At 44.9% G+C, this 15,150-nt stretch overlaps 6 protein-coding genes across 6 annotated transcripts; 3 read left to right on the forward strand and 3 right to left on the reverse strand.

The window, feature by feature from the left end:
• Positions 1 to 395: 395 nt before the first annotated feature.
• F5Y00DRAFT_261091 (uncharacterized protein) lies at positions 396 to 1,360 on the reverse strand (the record flags this gene model as incomplete). Its single annotated transcript, XM_048011142.1, has 2 exons — positions 396 to 1,005; positions 1,077 to 1,360. 2 exons carry the CDS (start codon positions 1,358 to 1,360, stop codon positions 396 to 398), a joined length of 894 nt encoding a protein of 297 aa, XP_047865916.1.
• Positions 1,361 to 1,713: 353 nt separating this feature from the next.
• F5Y00DRAFT_234381 (ATP-dependent RNA helicase SUB2) lies at positions 1,714 to 4,325 on the reverse strand. The gene is made up of 5 exons (XM_048007422.1): positions 3,855 to 4,325; positions 2,888 to 3,298; positions 2,479 to 2,839; positions 2,169 to 2,426; positions 1,714 to 2,116 (listed from the first exon to the last, which is right to left on the reverse strand). The coding sequence occupies exons 1-5, from the start codon at positions 4,078 to 4,080 to the stop codon at positions 2,068 to 2,070; spliced, it is 1,305 nt and encodes a 434-aa protein (XP_047865917.1). The 5' UTR covers positions 4,081 to 4,325; the 3' UTR covers positions 1,714 to 2,067.
• A 229-nt stretch (positions 4,326 to 4,554) lies between these two features.
• On the forward strand, positions 4,555 to 5,384 carry F5Y00DRAFT_47663 (Rpr2-domain-containing protein). Its single transcript, XM_048013708.1, has one exon. It carries the CDS (start codon positions 4,730 to 4,732, stop codon positions 5,225 to 5,227), a length of 498 nt encoding a protein of 165 aa, XP_047865918.1. The 5' UTR covers positions 4,555 to 4,729; the 3' UTR covers positions 5,228 to 5,384.
• A 4,385-nt stretch (positions 5,385 to 9,769) lies between these two features.
• On the reverse strand, positions 9,770 to 10,915 carry F5Y00DRAFT_261093 (putative aldo/keto reductase; the record flags this gene model as incomplete). The annotated part of the gene is made up of 3 exons (XM_048011143.1): positions 9,770 to 10,226; positions 10,293 to 10,698; positions 10,789 to 10,915. 3 exons carry the CDS (start codon positions 10,913 to 10,915, stop codon positions 9,770 to 9,772), a joined length of 990 nt encoding a protein of 329 aa, XP_047865919.1.
• Positions 10,916 to 12,140: 1,225 nt separating this feature from the next.
• F5Y00DRAFT_234399 (uncharacterized protein) lies at positions 12,141 to 13,258 on the forward strand. The gene has a single exon (XM_048007423.1). The coding sequence runs from the start codon at positions 12,606 to 12,608 to the stop codon at positions 13,098 to 13,100; it is 495 nt and encodes a 164-aa protein (XP_047865920.1). The 5' UTR covers positions 12,141 to 12,605; the 3' UTR covers positions 13,101 to 13,258.
• Positions 13,259 to 13,551: 293 nt separating this feature from the next.
• F5Y00DRAFT_234401 (S-adenosyl-L-methionine-dependent methyltransferase) lies at positions 13,552 to 14,594 on the forward strand. Its single transcript, XM_048007424.1, has 3 exons — positions 13,552 to 13,748; positions 13,804 to 14,343; positions 14,397 to 14,594. Exons 1-3 carry the CDS (start codon positions 13,592 to 13,594, stop codon positions 14,528 to 14,530), a joined length of 831 nt encoding a protein of 276 aa, XP_047865921.1. The 5' UTR covers positions 13,552 to 13,591; the 3' UTR covers positions 14,531 to 14,594.
• The last annotated feature ends 556 nt before the right edge of the window (positions 14,595 to 15,150 follow it).

The following is a 15,150-nucleotide window of genomic DNA, read 5'->3' on the forward strand; positions in this document are numbered from 1 at the left end:
ATTTAGTTAGTTATATTAGGCATAGATTATATTGACTACTAACACACTAAAGAGTTATAGCGAAACGTACCGTCGCATGTGTATATATCTTATAAAGTTGACAAGAATGGGATGGGAGTCTAAGACGTTTCACTTTCGAAGACAGACAATGTTACAAAAAAAACTACGATTATAGCATGACTGAAAGGTATTTCACGTCTCTTATCTCTTTAAAAGTATTATAATATAGTGTGCAGTAAATGTTTTCCTTTGGTTAAAGCCCCCTAACGATCTACATAGTACAGAAGCAAGCTTTCGTATCTAGAAATTAGCCAGTCCACTGTCCCACTTCGATTTAGATTTCGAGAAACCTGCTACTATTCAACGGGTTATATGATACGTCATGTCATATATTCTCATCGTCCTGGTCCTAGTTCTACTGGTGATGATTGGCCTGGCATCTCAGAACATTCTGTATCCTGGTAGGGCCGCTGTGCCAGCCTAGCAGATGCACTTCTATCACTACACGTATGCCCTGACATTGTATCTGCTATCCGGAAGTTTCCATCTAGCGGTAGAGTATTTTGCGCCACATTTACCTTTTCTTCAGGACACTTTCTCCGGCGTCTCCACAAGAGAAATGCCCCAGCAAGTAGCAATGCGAAAGCAGCCGCGGCGCCGACGCCGATTCCGGCTCCCGCTCCCGCAGAAAGGGGCCTAGGATATGATGATGATGATAACGTGGCTTGAGCGGTGGAGGCCACTGTTGGTTTCAAAGAAATATCTGTAGTTGTAATTGAGGTCGTAGCCGCTGTTGATGTAGGATCGGACATTCCCCATCTAATCTCAATCCCGTAGGCATTCAACCCGCCTAGTGCTTCTCCGGTTATAGTCGACGTCTCGGAAGGTCTCCCTGCAGTCTTGGTTGTATATACATATGTTAATCTGGTGTCCATGTGCTGGTAGCATGGTTCAGTGCTCCGGTATGCCGGGTCTTTAAGATTGCTGCTTTGGCAGTTGTAACCACTACATCCATCGCCTTATATTAGCTCCATATCTTGACGAAATTCTAGACGGGAGTATTGGAAATGACATACATAGGACAGCACGTTGCGATCATCTCTGAGGTCTCTGCATGCTGACATGCGTTTACGTATCTTGATGGACATTTGCTGGAAGATATAAAAGAGCCTGGTATAGGCTGCCAGTCTGTGGGGAAACAATCCGAAGTACTCGTTGATGGGCCGAGATGGTAGTACCGGCAGTCTAAAGTGCTACCGTCAAAACCGGTGCATGTATCAACACTGTTGATGATATAGTAAATGTCATCGGTGCAGTACGATGCTGGGTCAAAAGGTGCATCTGTGTCTGATATCGCCATGGTGATTACTGGGAACAAGGCGTAAGACGAAAGGAGCTGGAAAAACAGAAGGAGGGGGCTTCCGCACTGATATCACCCGATTTGGGTCAAGACTTACTTGTAGATCTTTGGTGGCTTAAGAGAACGTAGCATTTACGTGACACCATCCAGTAGACTTGGCAAGCGTAAAAAGGTGAGCTCTCCGAAGTAAGCTTGGCGTAGTTAGTAGCCAATGGCCCATGCCATATATATAACACTAAATTAGAATGTCTCTGACAGGGAATCCTGCAACATCATCTTGTATGGGGCGTAAATCCCCTTTTGGTCCCAGACTGTCCCCAACTATGTTCCTATAAGAACTATTATGCAGTGTGTAAAATATAAAATATGTGGTACTAGTTTCATCATACCAGTCTATTCATTGCGAAACCTGAGACTACGGACTATGGCCGTGTATGAAATTGCTAATAGGGAGCCCGACATGAGCTACAACATGCTCAAAGCACCTAACTACTGACCCTTAGTCTTCTCCGAGGGTGTGCTGGTCGCCCGTTGCAAGCTGAAAGAGTATAATGTACAGAAAGCCTTAATGCCTAACGAATCCCTTACTTTTCGGAAATATCCCCTTTTCTGAGACGAGCGGGCGTACACACATCAACTTCACCAAATCGACCCAAAACCAAGCCATGGGCGAAAATAAAGGAAATCGATTGAAAACGCAAGTGGATTTAAGATACCATGTAGGTGCTAGCATCAATACCGTCCTTGGGGAATTCGCTATATAATAGATTAGTTAAATAACTAGAACTGTTTGAACAGGACAACTTACGGAAGGGCGACCTCGAATCGCTTCTCAATTGCCTTCAGCACTTCTTGGTCTGCATCAGTGCTTACGAATGAGATTGCGAGACCCTTGGTACCAAATCGGCCGGCGCGACCAACACGGTGGAGGTAAGAGTCAGCATCGGCAGGCAAATCATAGTTGATAGCCAGGTTGATACGCTCAATATCAATGCCTCGACCAAAGACATCGGTAGCGACACAGATGCGCTTGTTAAATTCTTTGAACTCCTTGTAGCGTTTGATACTATATTCTCATTAGATCATGTAATTGATGAGGATAATAATTCTATACGTACCGCTCTTCCTGGCTGACTCCCGAGTGCACTGAGATAGATGGGAAGTTGCATTCGCGAAGCAACTTGTCGAGTTCAGTGGCACGGATCGTGCTCTTAACGAAGATGATGACCTGGTTGAACTGCAAGTCATCAAGAAGCTCGTTAAGTTTACGATTCTTCTCTTGTTCCTTAAGTTTGATGTAGTATTGCTGCAAGCCGTGAAGAGTCAATTTAGTGTCTTCGTCTACGTAGTGTTCGGTAGGGTTCTGCATGAACTTCTTGCAGACCGGCTTCACTTCATCGGAAAGTGTGGCGGAAAACATCATGACCTGCTTCTGCTGCGGGGTTGCTCGGAAAATATCCTGAACATCTCGTCGCATATCTTACGCGGTTAGTTATTAAGATGCTAACAAAGCGTTAGAGTCCTTACCAATAGCGTCAAGCATCTTGTCACATTCATCAAGAACGAAGATTCGAACGCTGGTCAGGCGTAGGTACTTGTCTCGAACAAGGGCGTTGAGACGACCCGGAGTACCAACGATGATATGGGGATGGGTCTCCTTATTCTTAAGGATTTCGGCGTCCTTCTGAATAGGCGTACCACCGTAGAAGACACCGGTCTTAATGTCTGGCATATACTTGCTGAAACGGTTGTACTCGTTTCGAATCTGGAAGGCCAGCTCGCGGGTGTGGCACATGACCAAGACGGAACACTCGCCAGCAACAGGTTCGACCTGTTGGAGGGTAGTGAGGACGAACACAGCCGTCTTACCGAGACCCGACTTTGCCTGGCAGATAATATCACCTCCGAGGAGAGCCTGGGGAATACAGGTTTGCTGGACTATAGTAATCGATCGAATGTTAGATAGGACTTCCAAGATTTTAGGGATGCGAAGGTAGAAATTCGACAAGATCCGTCCATCATCGCAGCATCGGTCTTCTAGTATCTAGATCCACCACAAACGGCCTTTTCGACTGTTCCATCTATACGTAGATAAAAAGGGTACGTATAACACAGCACCAGCTTTCTAAGACGTATGCATCGGCTCGAGGCCGAAGTTACTCAACCGTTGTCGAGATTAGGTAGCTTGGGTTCATCACCCCAGTACATTTCCCAGGCCAGATACGTTGCGTGAACCCATCGCCAGCTACCGAGACTGACGCGATAAAACACGAGTCTCTTAAGCTCTTAAGGCATTCTGATAGGATGGTTCCTATAGATCCTCGCTCCACAGACATCGAAAAACATAGCTATGCGTGATTTTACGCGTGCTGATCTTCCGCTTCTCCGACCGCCTTTGTTTTCTTCATTTGCTTGCGATGTACTTGCGAGATGGACGGACGCTTGAAGGAGGGATAACTTTTGAAAAGCTTGAATGTGTAAGATGTAGACTAACCCTCCGATGGATGTTCGAACCCGCAATCGGCGATGGCGCGTAGAAGCTCAGGCTTCAGTAGGAAATCACGGAAACCGGTAGCATGGATGCCGACATAGGATCCCTTCTTGTCAACACTGTTGCCTGAAGCAGCAGCATCGGCCTTCTTGCCGTTGGTGGCGGTGGTGGCCTCGTTTGTTGCCAGCTCCTCGTCGGAGTAGTCGATCAGATCCTCTTCAGCCGACATGGTGATGGAATGGTAAGATTATCGCGATGGATACGTGTCGCAAGGCTTGGTATATTAAAAAGGAACGTAAGTCAAATGAAAATTCAGAGTGAAGAAAAATGCCGTAAGAGTTGATGAAAAAGGTGAAAACTCGAGAGGCAATGGGATGCCTTTGATGGCAGATGCGAGAAGGCGGTGCAGCGAGACTCTCGACGTTGAAAGGTTGAAAGGTTGGATGGAGAAAGAAAGTTGTTGTTAGGAAAGGCTGGAAAGACTGGAAAGACGGTCCAGAAAAATAGAAATCGACATGCAGGAGCTGATGGAATGCGCGACCTTACTGCAGAGGCTAAGCTAGATCTGTTCTAGCGGGCTAATGATGGGGCTGTGCACTCAACCATTGGCTGATTGGTATTGTGCGGCTAAACACCGGTAGGGCTGCCCCGGATTTTTACCATTTCCGCTTTCCCTAATCTGCCACCTGCACCGGCTCTCATATGCACCTTCACATCATCACCACCCTACCTTTAATAACTACCGGGTACGTACCCATCACACATCAACTCAGGTAGCCTACACATTTCAGCAACTCCTGTTTTGGTGTTTTAAATCATACAAGAAATGAATCACACGGGAATGTTGTTAGTGGCAACTAGTTAAGGATAACTAAGACATGGGGAAATCCAAGGCGCCCGGAAGCGTGCCAAATCGGCCAGTCTATTCTCGAATCTCATATTTATATCAAGCAGCAACATATCTAGCCAGCCAGCCCAAAAGCACAACAAACAACACAGTAGCAACACAAGAAAAGAAAACACTTCACTCAAGTCAGTCTAAGCATGGACTTTCACGTCGCTTTATTACCGACCTCCGGTCTACCTCGTTAAAGAGTCAAATACGTCTTTCTCCGGCCATGAAGCATACTATCTGTAAATTCTGCGATAGCCTGCTTATCGAAGGAGAGACCAGTAGCTCATCAATTGAGAACAAAAGCAAAGGCGGTAAAAAGCCGTGGGCTGACGTTCTCGTCGTTAAGTGCCACGCCTGCGGAGGAGTTAAGCGTTTCCCCGTCCAAGCGCCTCGACAGAAACGGCGACCACTTCGTGAAGCAGACTCGAAGAAGAAAACGGATCAAAGTCTAGAAGCCGATAATCTAGTAGAAGGGTCTTGAGCAACAGCACAATCCTGTGTTTTATTTCTCTACGGGATGGGCCTATAACTATCCACCCACGAGTTCGGCGCGTGTTGAAATAAGGGAGCTCTTCTGGCCCATTTAATAATAAAAAGACGCGTCTGGAGGAAGTAGGTTTTTTTTTTCTAACATTCTCAAATAAAACATCTAACAGATAATAGAGCGAAGAATCGATGATTTTGAGAATAGATACAGTGGGCAGTCGTTATCATCGCAGCCCACAGTTCTTTTTTTTACCAAAATCCTACAAGAGCAAAGCCATTTCACATTCTAGTTCCAAGGATTTAATATCCGCCAACTAGACACTACTCTGTCCAAGTCATGATAGACTACTCTGTCCAAGTCATGATAGAGTGGATGGATGAGGCCGATTCGTCGCGTGTATGGCGGGGGGAGGCCAGAGGTCTCAAGATGTGGTATGTTGAGAGACCAAACCCGTAAAGGAGAAAAGGAGAAAAGGAGAACTATGGATGGGATACACATCCGTCTCTCCCGTAGTCCCAGGTAAAAAAGAAAGCATGCATATGATATCGATAAATCTCTAGTACCATATGTACCAGCTATTAGGATACGAATACTACGAATTCTCTGCCTTAGTACCCTTTTAATATTGACTCTTAGCGAAGGAAGCTCCATACAATACGTATCCTCTCTATTTGCACCTTTAGAGGCAATTCGTTGGCTCATAGGTACAATGCTATTATGGATGTCATGGCACCCAGAGTCTAGGATACTCGACTCGTAAGCGCTTTGGCTGACTGCAGGTCGTGGCTTAACAGATCGGGAAGAGTAAACTGTTTCTAGGTATGAGAACTATACGTACGTGGCGGCTTATGTGCTCGCGGATGTCACTGTCAACTGCTAATTGGTTCAAGTCGTTATCAATTTGTGTAACCGCATTCACATTCACATCCAAGCCACTTACGTAGTGTTTCGAGCGCAGCACTTGTGGACCTAATAAGGCCCCGCGGAAGTATGTGCGAGATAATCCATCGATACCAAATTACCAAATATGCCGTACCAAGATAACCGAGCCCTGCAAGGAACCCCCTCTACCACGGAAAACGATACTATGGAAAAGATTGAGTATAAACGCCAGGTACTTAAATCCGATTACCGGGGAAGGTCCTTATTATTCTAGTATACATTATCAACGGCCCGTCTTGGTGTTCCACGGCATCACCGCACGGCATCACCGTGGGCATCGTTTTCCGATCACCTTCCTTATCATCCAACAACCAATCTAACGTCATTTGGAAAATCAATTGTCATATCACTACTCCGCAGAACAGCCTGGGGCCTGAAATGCTATTCGATGAATCATTGAGAATCCTTCCAAGCGTCCGAGCAGTGGGAGGTGTGATGAGTTAAAGAGAAGAAAGTGAGAGTATCTTTCAACTAATACTCACGCGCTACCTATATCTAGTTAGAGCTTTCGGAAGATGGAGCTATCGGGTCCTTATACCTAGTATATAGCCCCTTATTAGTTCTATGCAGGGACGGAATCCTATATTTTACTAAAATAGCGCATTGGTATACCACGACAGACGTATACCATCTTATAGATAATGAGCGAGACCACAAAGATGTTGTATTCCGTATATAGTATGTACCTAGCAAGCCATATCACCTCTAGTTCTCCCTCCCATTTCTAGCCACTGCGGCGAGTCGTATAAAGACTCGTACAGTCGTACTTCTGATGATGAGATGCAATCCGTCTTCTATAACCCAAGTGCTGCTTCGAGTCAAGCTTCACTTAAACATCCCCGACTAGTTGGAATATCAAGGAACGGCGGCCGTCCTATGCCACGGAAAGCGGTGTAAAACGGGATTCCGACCGATGTAGATTGCGACGCTGACTCCTCATGTCGAGGGGGTAGATCAGCCCACAGTGGGGCCATTCTCACGGGCGTCCCTGGCGGGGGACGGGTTGAGTAAGCTGATAATCGTCGCCAATGACAAGGTTCCTATTATACCAATAGCAGCCGTGGCGGAAAAATCCACGTAGTTGACTATGGGATAGTTGGTAGATTCGAACAGGTGAATCATGGTGACTCTTGAATTGTAGGTATGACTGGTTGGTGTTGGGTAGACAGTTATTGGGGCAGCGAGATTAAGTGTACGCTCTAATAGCCGATGGTTGATATACCTAGTTCGCAAATATGCTATCTCAGATGACAGGATAAGCGGTTTGACTTCGCCAACTGTTTAAAGAAAAGAAGCAAAAGTTACGGGACGTGTCAATATATTCTGTCGGCCTCAAAGACATTTATATATTGTTGCGCTACCATGATACATGTGGTCCATGCTCGCTCTGCTAACCTATAGAGATGGACTTACAGTTTCACTCATACCGCGCGTGCATCTACCTAGGCCCCGTCTCTCTCCGCACCTAGGAGGAGGGTGTAACCCACGAACGTCACTTTCTCCGCGCCACTCTTCGTATATACGATACACGGTTCATGCAAGCCTAGAAATGAATATTTAGCAATAGCGAAAAGGCGCCAAGTACGCGAGTATATAGTAAATATTATAAATGACGGAAGGTTAATAGACTACGCCATACTGCCTCCAAACAGAATCAAGATTTAAGCGTAAAGCTGTTCTCCGGGTCGATGTTTCATTCGTACCATTCTCTTAAACTAGTACGGACGTCGTAGTGGCCAATCCTCTGCAACTTTACCTATATCTTAGCAGTTATCATGTTCTTACACGATAAAGAAGGTCAAGGGTATGTTTATCGTCAACGACAAGGGCTGCCATCCTGAAGCGCTGCTTGATAAAGGTGTAATCACTGGCAATATTTACACCACATACGAAAACACATCCGAAAGGAACAATAATATCTACTTGATTGCCAGGGCTTCCCGTGCTATGCCTATTTAGTATCTAGGAATGGAACCTGCTAGTAACTGTCTTTACCACCCCAGTAGCCTCCGATGTGTGTTCCGAACGACAGCAGGTATCATCGGCTTGGTATGCTTCGAGCCGGATCTGGAGACGCCATTGCGCCAAATGACATCCGTATGCAGATTGTTGTATTGTTATTGGCGAAAAGCCATTGGTCACACTCGACAGCGGCGAGAGTAGGACCAGTATGCCCGGAGATACGCTTGATTGTCTGTCTTCTTTCTCGTATGGAGATGCTTGATTAGCATTGTCGAAGTTACATCATAAGGTTGCGTATGGAAATGGAAAGGCTTTGTCAACATTCGACCTAACCACCCTTTTTTAAGTATAGCTTCACATGAAGTCAAAGGGCAAACTCTTCGAGATTCTTCGAGAAGCTAGGTCGTTAAGCTGACATAAAAGAAGACAAAGCACTGCCTTCGGCATAGGGCTTGCAGGGCTTGCAGATTGGTTCGCGCCAAGATAAAATAATTATGGACGCACTATACTCTTTAAGATATACCGACGTGTCTCACTTAATCTGGTCAGTCAGCACGTAGATCCAGAGAACCTACTTCTCATCGAGGCTTTCTGTTAAAATACAGATCTAAAGTACCTAACCTTGTTATAGGAGCTTGTATCATGCATATCAATTTATTATTCCGCTTGTGAAGTTAACAGAAAGATGGACAGCTTACAATTGCTCAGATATAGCGTTGTCCACACCTAGATCCTGCTGCAACATTTACCTATACCATTGCGCTAATTGGACAACAGATTGGATCCCGTCCCCTGCACAAAATACAACAACGGACTCTCTCCCGAAGTGCCAAAAGACCGCGCCTTAATCCTTATGACATTATAAAAAATCTAATTGGTTCAAACAGAAGATTTCCTTCAAGGGGTATCTTATACCAATCCTCAATTGATTTTTAACTGGCTAGAAAACTACGGAACTTGTGCTCTGGAGACTGGAGTGTCTTGGCGCTTCGTGTGAGGATGGAGAGTAAGTGGGAATACAACCCTGTTGGAGAACCCAAAAACATCCAGAAATCCAACTAAGACTGGACTATTGGTATAAATGAAGGCTGTTTACCCCAAGTGTGTCTGTCCCAGCTATCTTGAATGTTTGGTAGATACTAGGTAGACATAGTTGTATCCGCGATAGACGCTATTCATCCCATGAAACCGAACCTCGTTACCAGCCAATTTCATTCGGTAAATCGCATGAGGAGTTTGTAATAATAATAACATAAAATATTTAATAGGGAAGCAATTGAACGCGACCTTGGGTACTTAGGCAAGTATTCTCTGACACGTCAACGCTATCTATATATCAGAACTAGACAAGCGTAAAAGAAAGGGGGCCCCTATCTATCTTATTGAGAGATATATATCTCTACCACTTATATCCTTGCATACAAATACCCAGTCCCAGTTGCCTTGGTTAAATTAAATTATTTTTTTTTTTCACTCAACTTTAACGAATTATGAGCTTGAAAGTAAGTCCGCTTACGTAGATGCTCCATTCATCACTATACATATCCAAAGTCTATCACTAGGTACCTGGGCACTCAATTAAGATACGCACATGAGGAATGGATTTCTTATAACTTTAGGATCCCTATATATTTAGGTGTTCGTAGGAACGGAATCGGGGTAGCGTTCACCAGCTGGCTTGAACTTAGACAAGGTAGCATCGATCTCAGCCATCTCCTCATCTGTGATGTCTACGAGCTTGCTATTTTCCTCCACCCGCGCCGCCGTCGTAGCACCGGGGATCGGGATAATAGTCGGCATCCCGGGGCGCTTCGATACCGCCAGGGTCCAGTTGATGGCGAGCTGGGCCGGTGTGCAGCCTTTCTTCTTGGCCAGCTCCTCGACCTGGCGGACCAGCTCCAAGTTGATCTCGAAGTTCCCTGGTTGAAAGCGAGGAAAGCGACGCAGCATCGAATCCTCTGGGATATCTTCGATCTTTTTGATCTGACCTGTCAACATACCCCTGCCGATCGGCGAGTATGCGATGAGCGGGATCCCATACTGGGCACAAGCGGCTGCTACACCATTCTCCAATACGTCGGTCGAGAACCTATTGCGTGGTTAGCAGAAAGAGCAACCAACCAGCGCAACTAGACTTGTTAGGGCCGTGACTTACAGAGAGAGTTCCACTTCTACGGAGTGGACTTTAACGTGCTTGACAGCTTCGTGGATCGTCTCGGCTCGCACTTCCGACAGAGAGATGCCTCCGATCTTGCCTGTCTGGATGAACTCCTTATTCACAACATCGAAAGTGACTTCCATTGGTACCTTCTGATCCCGGCGAGCAAACTCGAATAGTTCCATCTTCTTGCGTCCCTTGAGCTGGGCTATGCTGTCGTTGATAGAGCGGCGCGTGTTCTCGGGCGAGCCGTCTGTCTGATGAGTTGTAGGGCTCACGCCACCCTTAATGCATATGACCACCTTGTCGGCGTCTTCAGGGTACTTTTCGAAGTATCTTTCTAGAAGTACCAAACTATTATAGTCAGGCGTTCCATAGAACTCGCCGCCGTTCCAAAGATTACCTGATATAGCGGGTATTAGCTACCTCTGATAATAAATAGTGCCAATTGCCTGGAGGTTAGCACGTCATGAGCTGTAGTCTAACCACGTACATCCATTCTTCAGCGCTGTACGCATTGTCTCAAAGGCTTGCTCTTGGGAGCACGGGTTGGCTCGCCAGGTCAATCCCATAAGGCCAAAGCCAATAGGGCCTACCTCTTTGCCAGCGACTTGGGGCATTTTTATCACCTATGTATTGGGTGTAGATTTGGAAATACTTGGTTGAAGTTGAAGTTCTGGAAAAGAAGGATGCGCTGTCTCTGGAGTGATTGTTGTCGTTAATTTAAACGCAATGATCGTGTTCTACGACGACGTTTATATTCTTGATCGTAGATCGACCCTGCTTGATGTTTACGTCACTAACCACCAATATAAAGAGGTGCAAGGCCAAGGTAAAATGTCAGGCTTTAGCGGCTTTTATGCATCTCGGGGTTGTTTTATTTCCGAATAAGAGGAGAACCCATGTAGAGTAGGGGACTTAGTTACCTAAATCATTATGAATTAAACCTCTACGCCGTAGCAACAATTATCTTTTCAAGCTTATGTAAGATATTTATTAGAGGTTGTCAGTCTCACGATACCCACGCCAGATTATATCTGGATCTGGTCGTATCTAGTGCCAATCCAGTCATTGGCTACATCCTACAGCTTCCCCTCCACACACATGTAGACGCCACCACCGCGTATAGCATTGTCGCAGGTACGCTAGCTATTATGTACGAGCGCGGATACGGTCCTTAACCTTAACCCCGCGGAACCCGTTCACGGTAAACTTCGGACGCCGATGACTAAATCAAGTTAGTCCCGGACTTATCAGGACATATGACAACGAGTAGAATTAAAAAGACGCTTTTATTACATGGAAACTGAATCTACCAATACCATACTAAGCGTTAGTCTATATTGACGTAGTCACCAGTTCAATGGCAGTATCATTATTTCCCAACTAACCGCGAACTGATTGACTTTAACATAACCATAGATACCTTGAGTCAAGTTGCTCAAACTAAACATATATTATCAGGCACGAATGCGGCCCAGGCTTGCATCGTAGCGGCTGACTCTCCGATATCTTTCCCTCCTGTTAAAAATCCTTATAAGCCTATACCTACGCTTAATATCATCCAAAGATTAGATTAAAGAAAGGAGTAATCGCGCCATGATACAGTTGAAACTTGTTGTACTGTCGTAAATAGTGCCTCTTACTCTTCGCTAGCTAACTTACCTATCCTCCATTCAAGTATATGTGGAACGACTCCGTCTACGAACATCCGGGTCATTTTATACGCTTTCCATTGTCACAAAATGCTGGAAATAGTTGTGAAACTCAAGTATGGACCTTCTCCGTGGCCTTACCTTGATCCTTATCCTTAATTGTTCACTTCCACATCGTTACGTCACGACCTACTATGGAGCATTAGTTTTAGGTAAGAGTAATCTTGATGAGGATATTCTATTAATACATGCATATTGGGCAGGAGGGGTATAACATAACTTTTGTATATACTAATTAGATAAATCCATTAGGCTCTCAAAGAAAGATGACTCTAACTGTTCAAAAATAGGGGTTAAGCCACTAGTATCCCTGTAGGCGAACACGCCATCTTTAAGAAACGCCTTGTCCTCTCAAGATACTCCAGCGGCTACTAAGGTAGGAGAAATCCCGATTAAGAAATATATTATAAATAACAAACTAAGAAACTTCTTATGACTAGTCGTGTTAATGAATACTAGTTACGCACATTAGGCGGTAACAGCCGGCAGACATGACCGGACCAGAATTGGTACACCGAAAGGAAAAAAAAAAAAAAGAAAGAAAGAAAAGCTGAGGCAAGTGAAGGACAAACCTATATTACGATCGAATAAAGATATGTTATGGTTGATAGTCGTGCGACTACGAGATTGTAATACGGAAAGACTTAAAAAAAAAGAAAAGAAAGGGGGCAAAACGTACAACACTGGGGATTCGCTGGTCGTCACCGACCCAACTACTAATCCAGCGGTATCCGGCTTGTCTAGGGGAGAGCGGACGGGATCCCGAATTTTCCAGATCCTATGGTCGTACGTGACAATGTCTCTGGCTTTTCCAGCTTATATCTACTTGCGCAATTTGTTACGGTGTGCAGACGGTCTATCTTCGAAGCATATTTCAACGCCGTACAATCCTCCTTATTGTAACGAATGCTACCGCAAAGGCGGCGGACTATTGGACCGCGTACATATGCACTTTCGTAGGATCAATAACAGGAGCTTGTCCTTGTTGGGTATAGAAAACGGACACAAATCAACGGCTTTCCGGTGGGGAAGACATCTAACACGAGCTATTACGTATCCCACAAACGTACACTATTGCGTAACTACCTAAAGGATGCGTTATTCTTATAAATCAACTTCGTGTTATTTTGTGATGTTCGAATGTCGTAGAGAGCGATGAGTTATCGTGGAAGAGTTAGGTAGCTTATCTGCTACCTATAGAATAGTATGATGTAAATAATTAGGTTACTCTAATAGCTTCACTTGGCCCTTAAGGAGTTATAGATATTTTACAACTTAATATCCTTTTAAAGTACAACTGGTCGTTGCAGGTAAGCATTACGAAAGCTACTGCGGAATGTCTACAAATTATTGGCTATATACTCGCTAAAATCTGTGAAGATATGCCAACATCGTATAAGTGATATTATACCGTTGTACTACCCCAAATATCACCCTTCCTACAAGGTACCTATCTAGGTAAGTAATCGAAATAACTTTATAAATAGGCTCTTAGTTCCCCAGTCTATATGAACCCTTCCGTTGCTCTAGGATATTTTATTCGTCGAGCCTGTTTACCAAACTCTTCCTAAATTAGTTACAATGCCCGACTATTTCGTGTCCTCAGCAGAGGCAGAGAATAAGCGCTTAGAGCAGGCGTCTGCCGTGGTACGAGCTTATATGAATGGGAATGTCTTCCTTGCCCCTATCGACACGGCGCGCAAAAACCTTAAAGTGCTCGATAGTGCTACGAATGACGGTATATTCTCCTCGGATGTTCTCAATGGGAAATTTGGACTAATAATTAAAAATAGGGTTCTGGTTGTCGCAGTTCCAAGCTTCGCTCAAAGACCCAAACTCAGCTACACTAATCGGGACTGACCTTCAGGATCGTTTTCCAAACCCACCGCGACCAGGGATCAACCTGCAGATCCAGGACATCAACGAGCCATGGCCAGAGTCGTGGAAGTCAAGATTTGACTACGTACATCAAACTCTAGTGCTGTTCCAGGCGGGCCCGAAGCAGCGTGAGGCCATTAACTCCCTCGGAGAGCTCGTGAAGCCCGGTGGTTGGATTGAGCTTATGGAACCTCAGTATGAAGCAACTAATGATAACAATGGGCCGGCCTATAAGCAGTTCCTTGATATGCTGAGCGAGTTGTGGGCTATGAGGGGCACGAAGAGCGGGTTTGCCGCTGACTTAGAGGGTATAGTCAAAGACGCCGGCTTTGTGGACGTCAAAAGCCTGCTATTGCCTATTGGCGTAGGTCCCAAGCATAAAGACCCAGGATTAGCCGATGTCAGCGTCGAGAGTACCGTGGGTGGTGGCAAGAATATTACTATAGCTGGGAAATGTAAGTCTATTCCTAGATGCTACGACTAAGATGAAATTGACAAAATAGTTCAGTTATTCCAGGAGGACTCAAATCTATTTCTGCAGATGATTTCGAGACCTGGCCAGCACGCTTTGAAGAGGAATTGAAGACTAAAGGAGCCTATTTGCCCCTAAGAGTAGTGTATGGCAGAAAGCCTGAAATCTAACTAGATCTAGAAACGTAAGGGTTCCAATACAGGCATTAACGAGCTACTGGACATGCTTCCCTGGACTTTTGCTGTTTCCATCGTTGGGTAATCTAGGACTCTATCAACCTTCATTGACATATAGGTACCTAATAATGTGTGATATAAGGATTTATTCTTGCTTTAGAATAACGCCTCAACCCACTACATCTACAGAGTTTATTAAGATTAAGACGAATGATAGCTATAGGGGAAATGGTAGAATATATCTATGATGGAATCAAAGTGCCCGTAGTTCTGGGTGTTCATCTATTTTCTATATATAAAAGAAAAACAGAGAGCCAGCCATCGCAATCTAGCTCGGACTAGTCGTGGTTATTATTAAGCCGTAGATCAACGCCAGGTTAGAGTAATATGTTACCATAAAGTATATAGGGCCGATCGCGTCCGAGATGGAGATCTAATCAAGCACCACTTATGACTTTTATATCAGAGGCTGGGTGGCTTGGAATATTATATCGAGCAGGGTTTTCTAGAAGGTTTAATTTAATGTGACTCCTTCAGCTTTTTAACTATCGTCACGCAAGGAATTAAATACAGAAGGGACTGAAAGTTTTCTCTAGCCTCGGGTAGAAATACGA

The sequence above is a fragment of the Daldinia vernicosa genome, assembly GCF_022497035.1.
Source record: "Daldinia vernicosa strain CBS 139.73 unplaced genomic scaffold F5Y00scaffold_17, whole genome shotgun sequence".
Classification (NCBI taxonomy): domain Eukaryota; kingdom Fungi; phylum Ascomycota; class Sordariomycetes; order Xylariales; family Hypoxylaceae; genus Daldinia; species Daldinia vernicosa.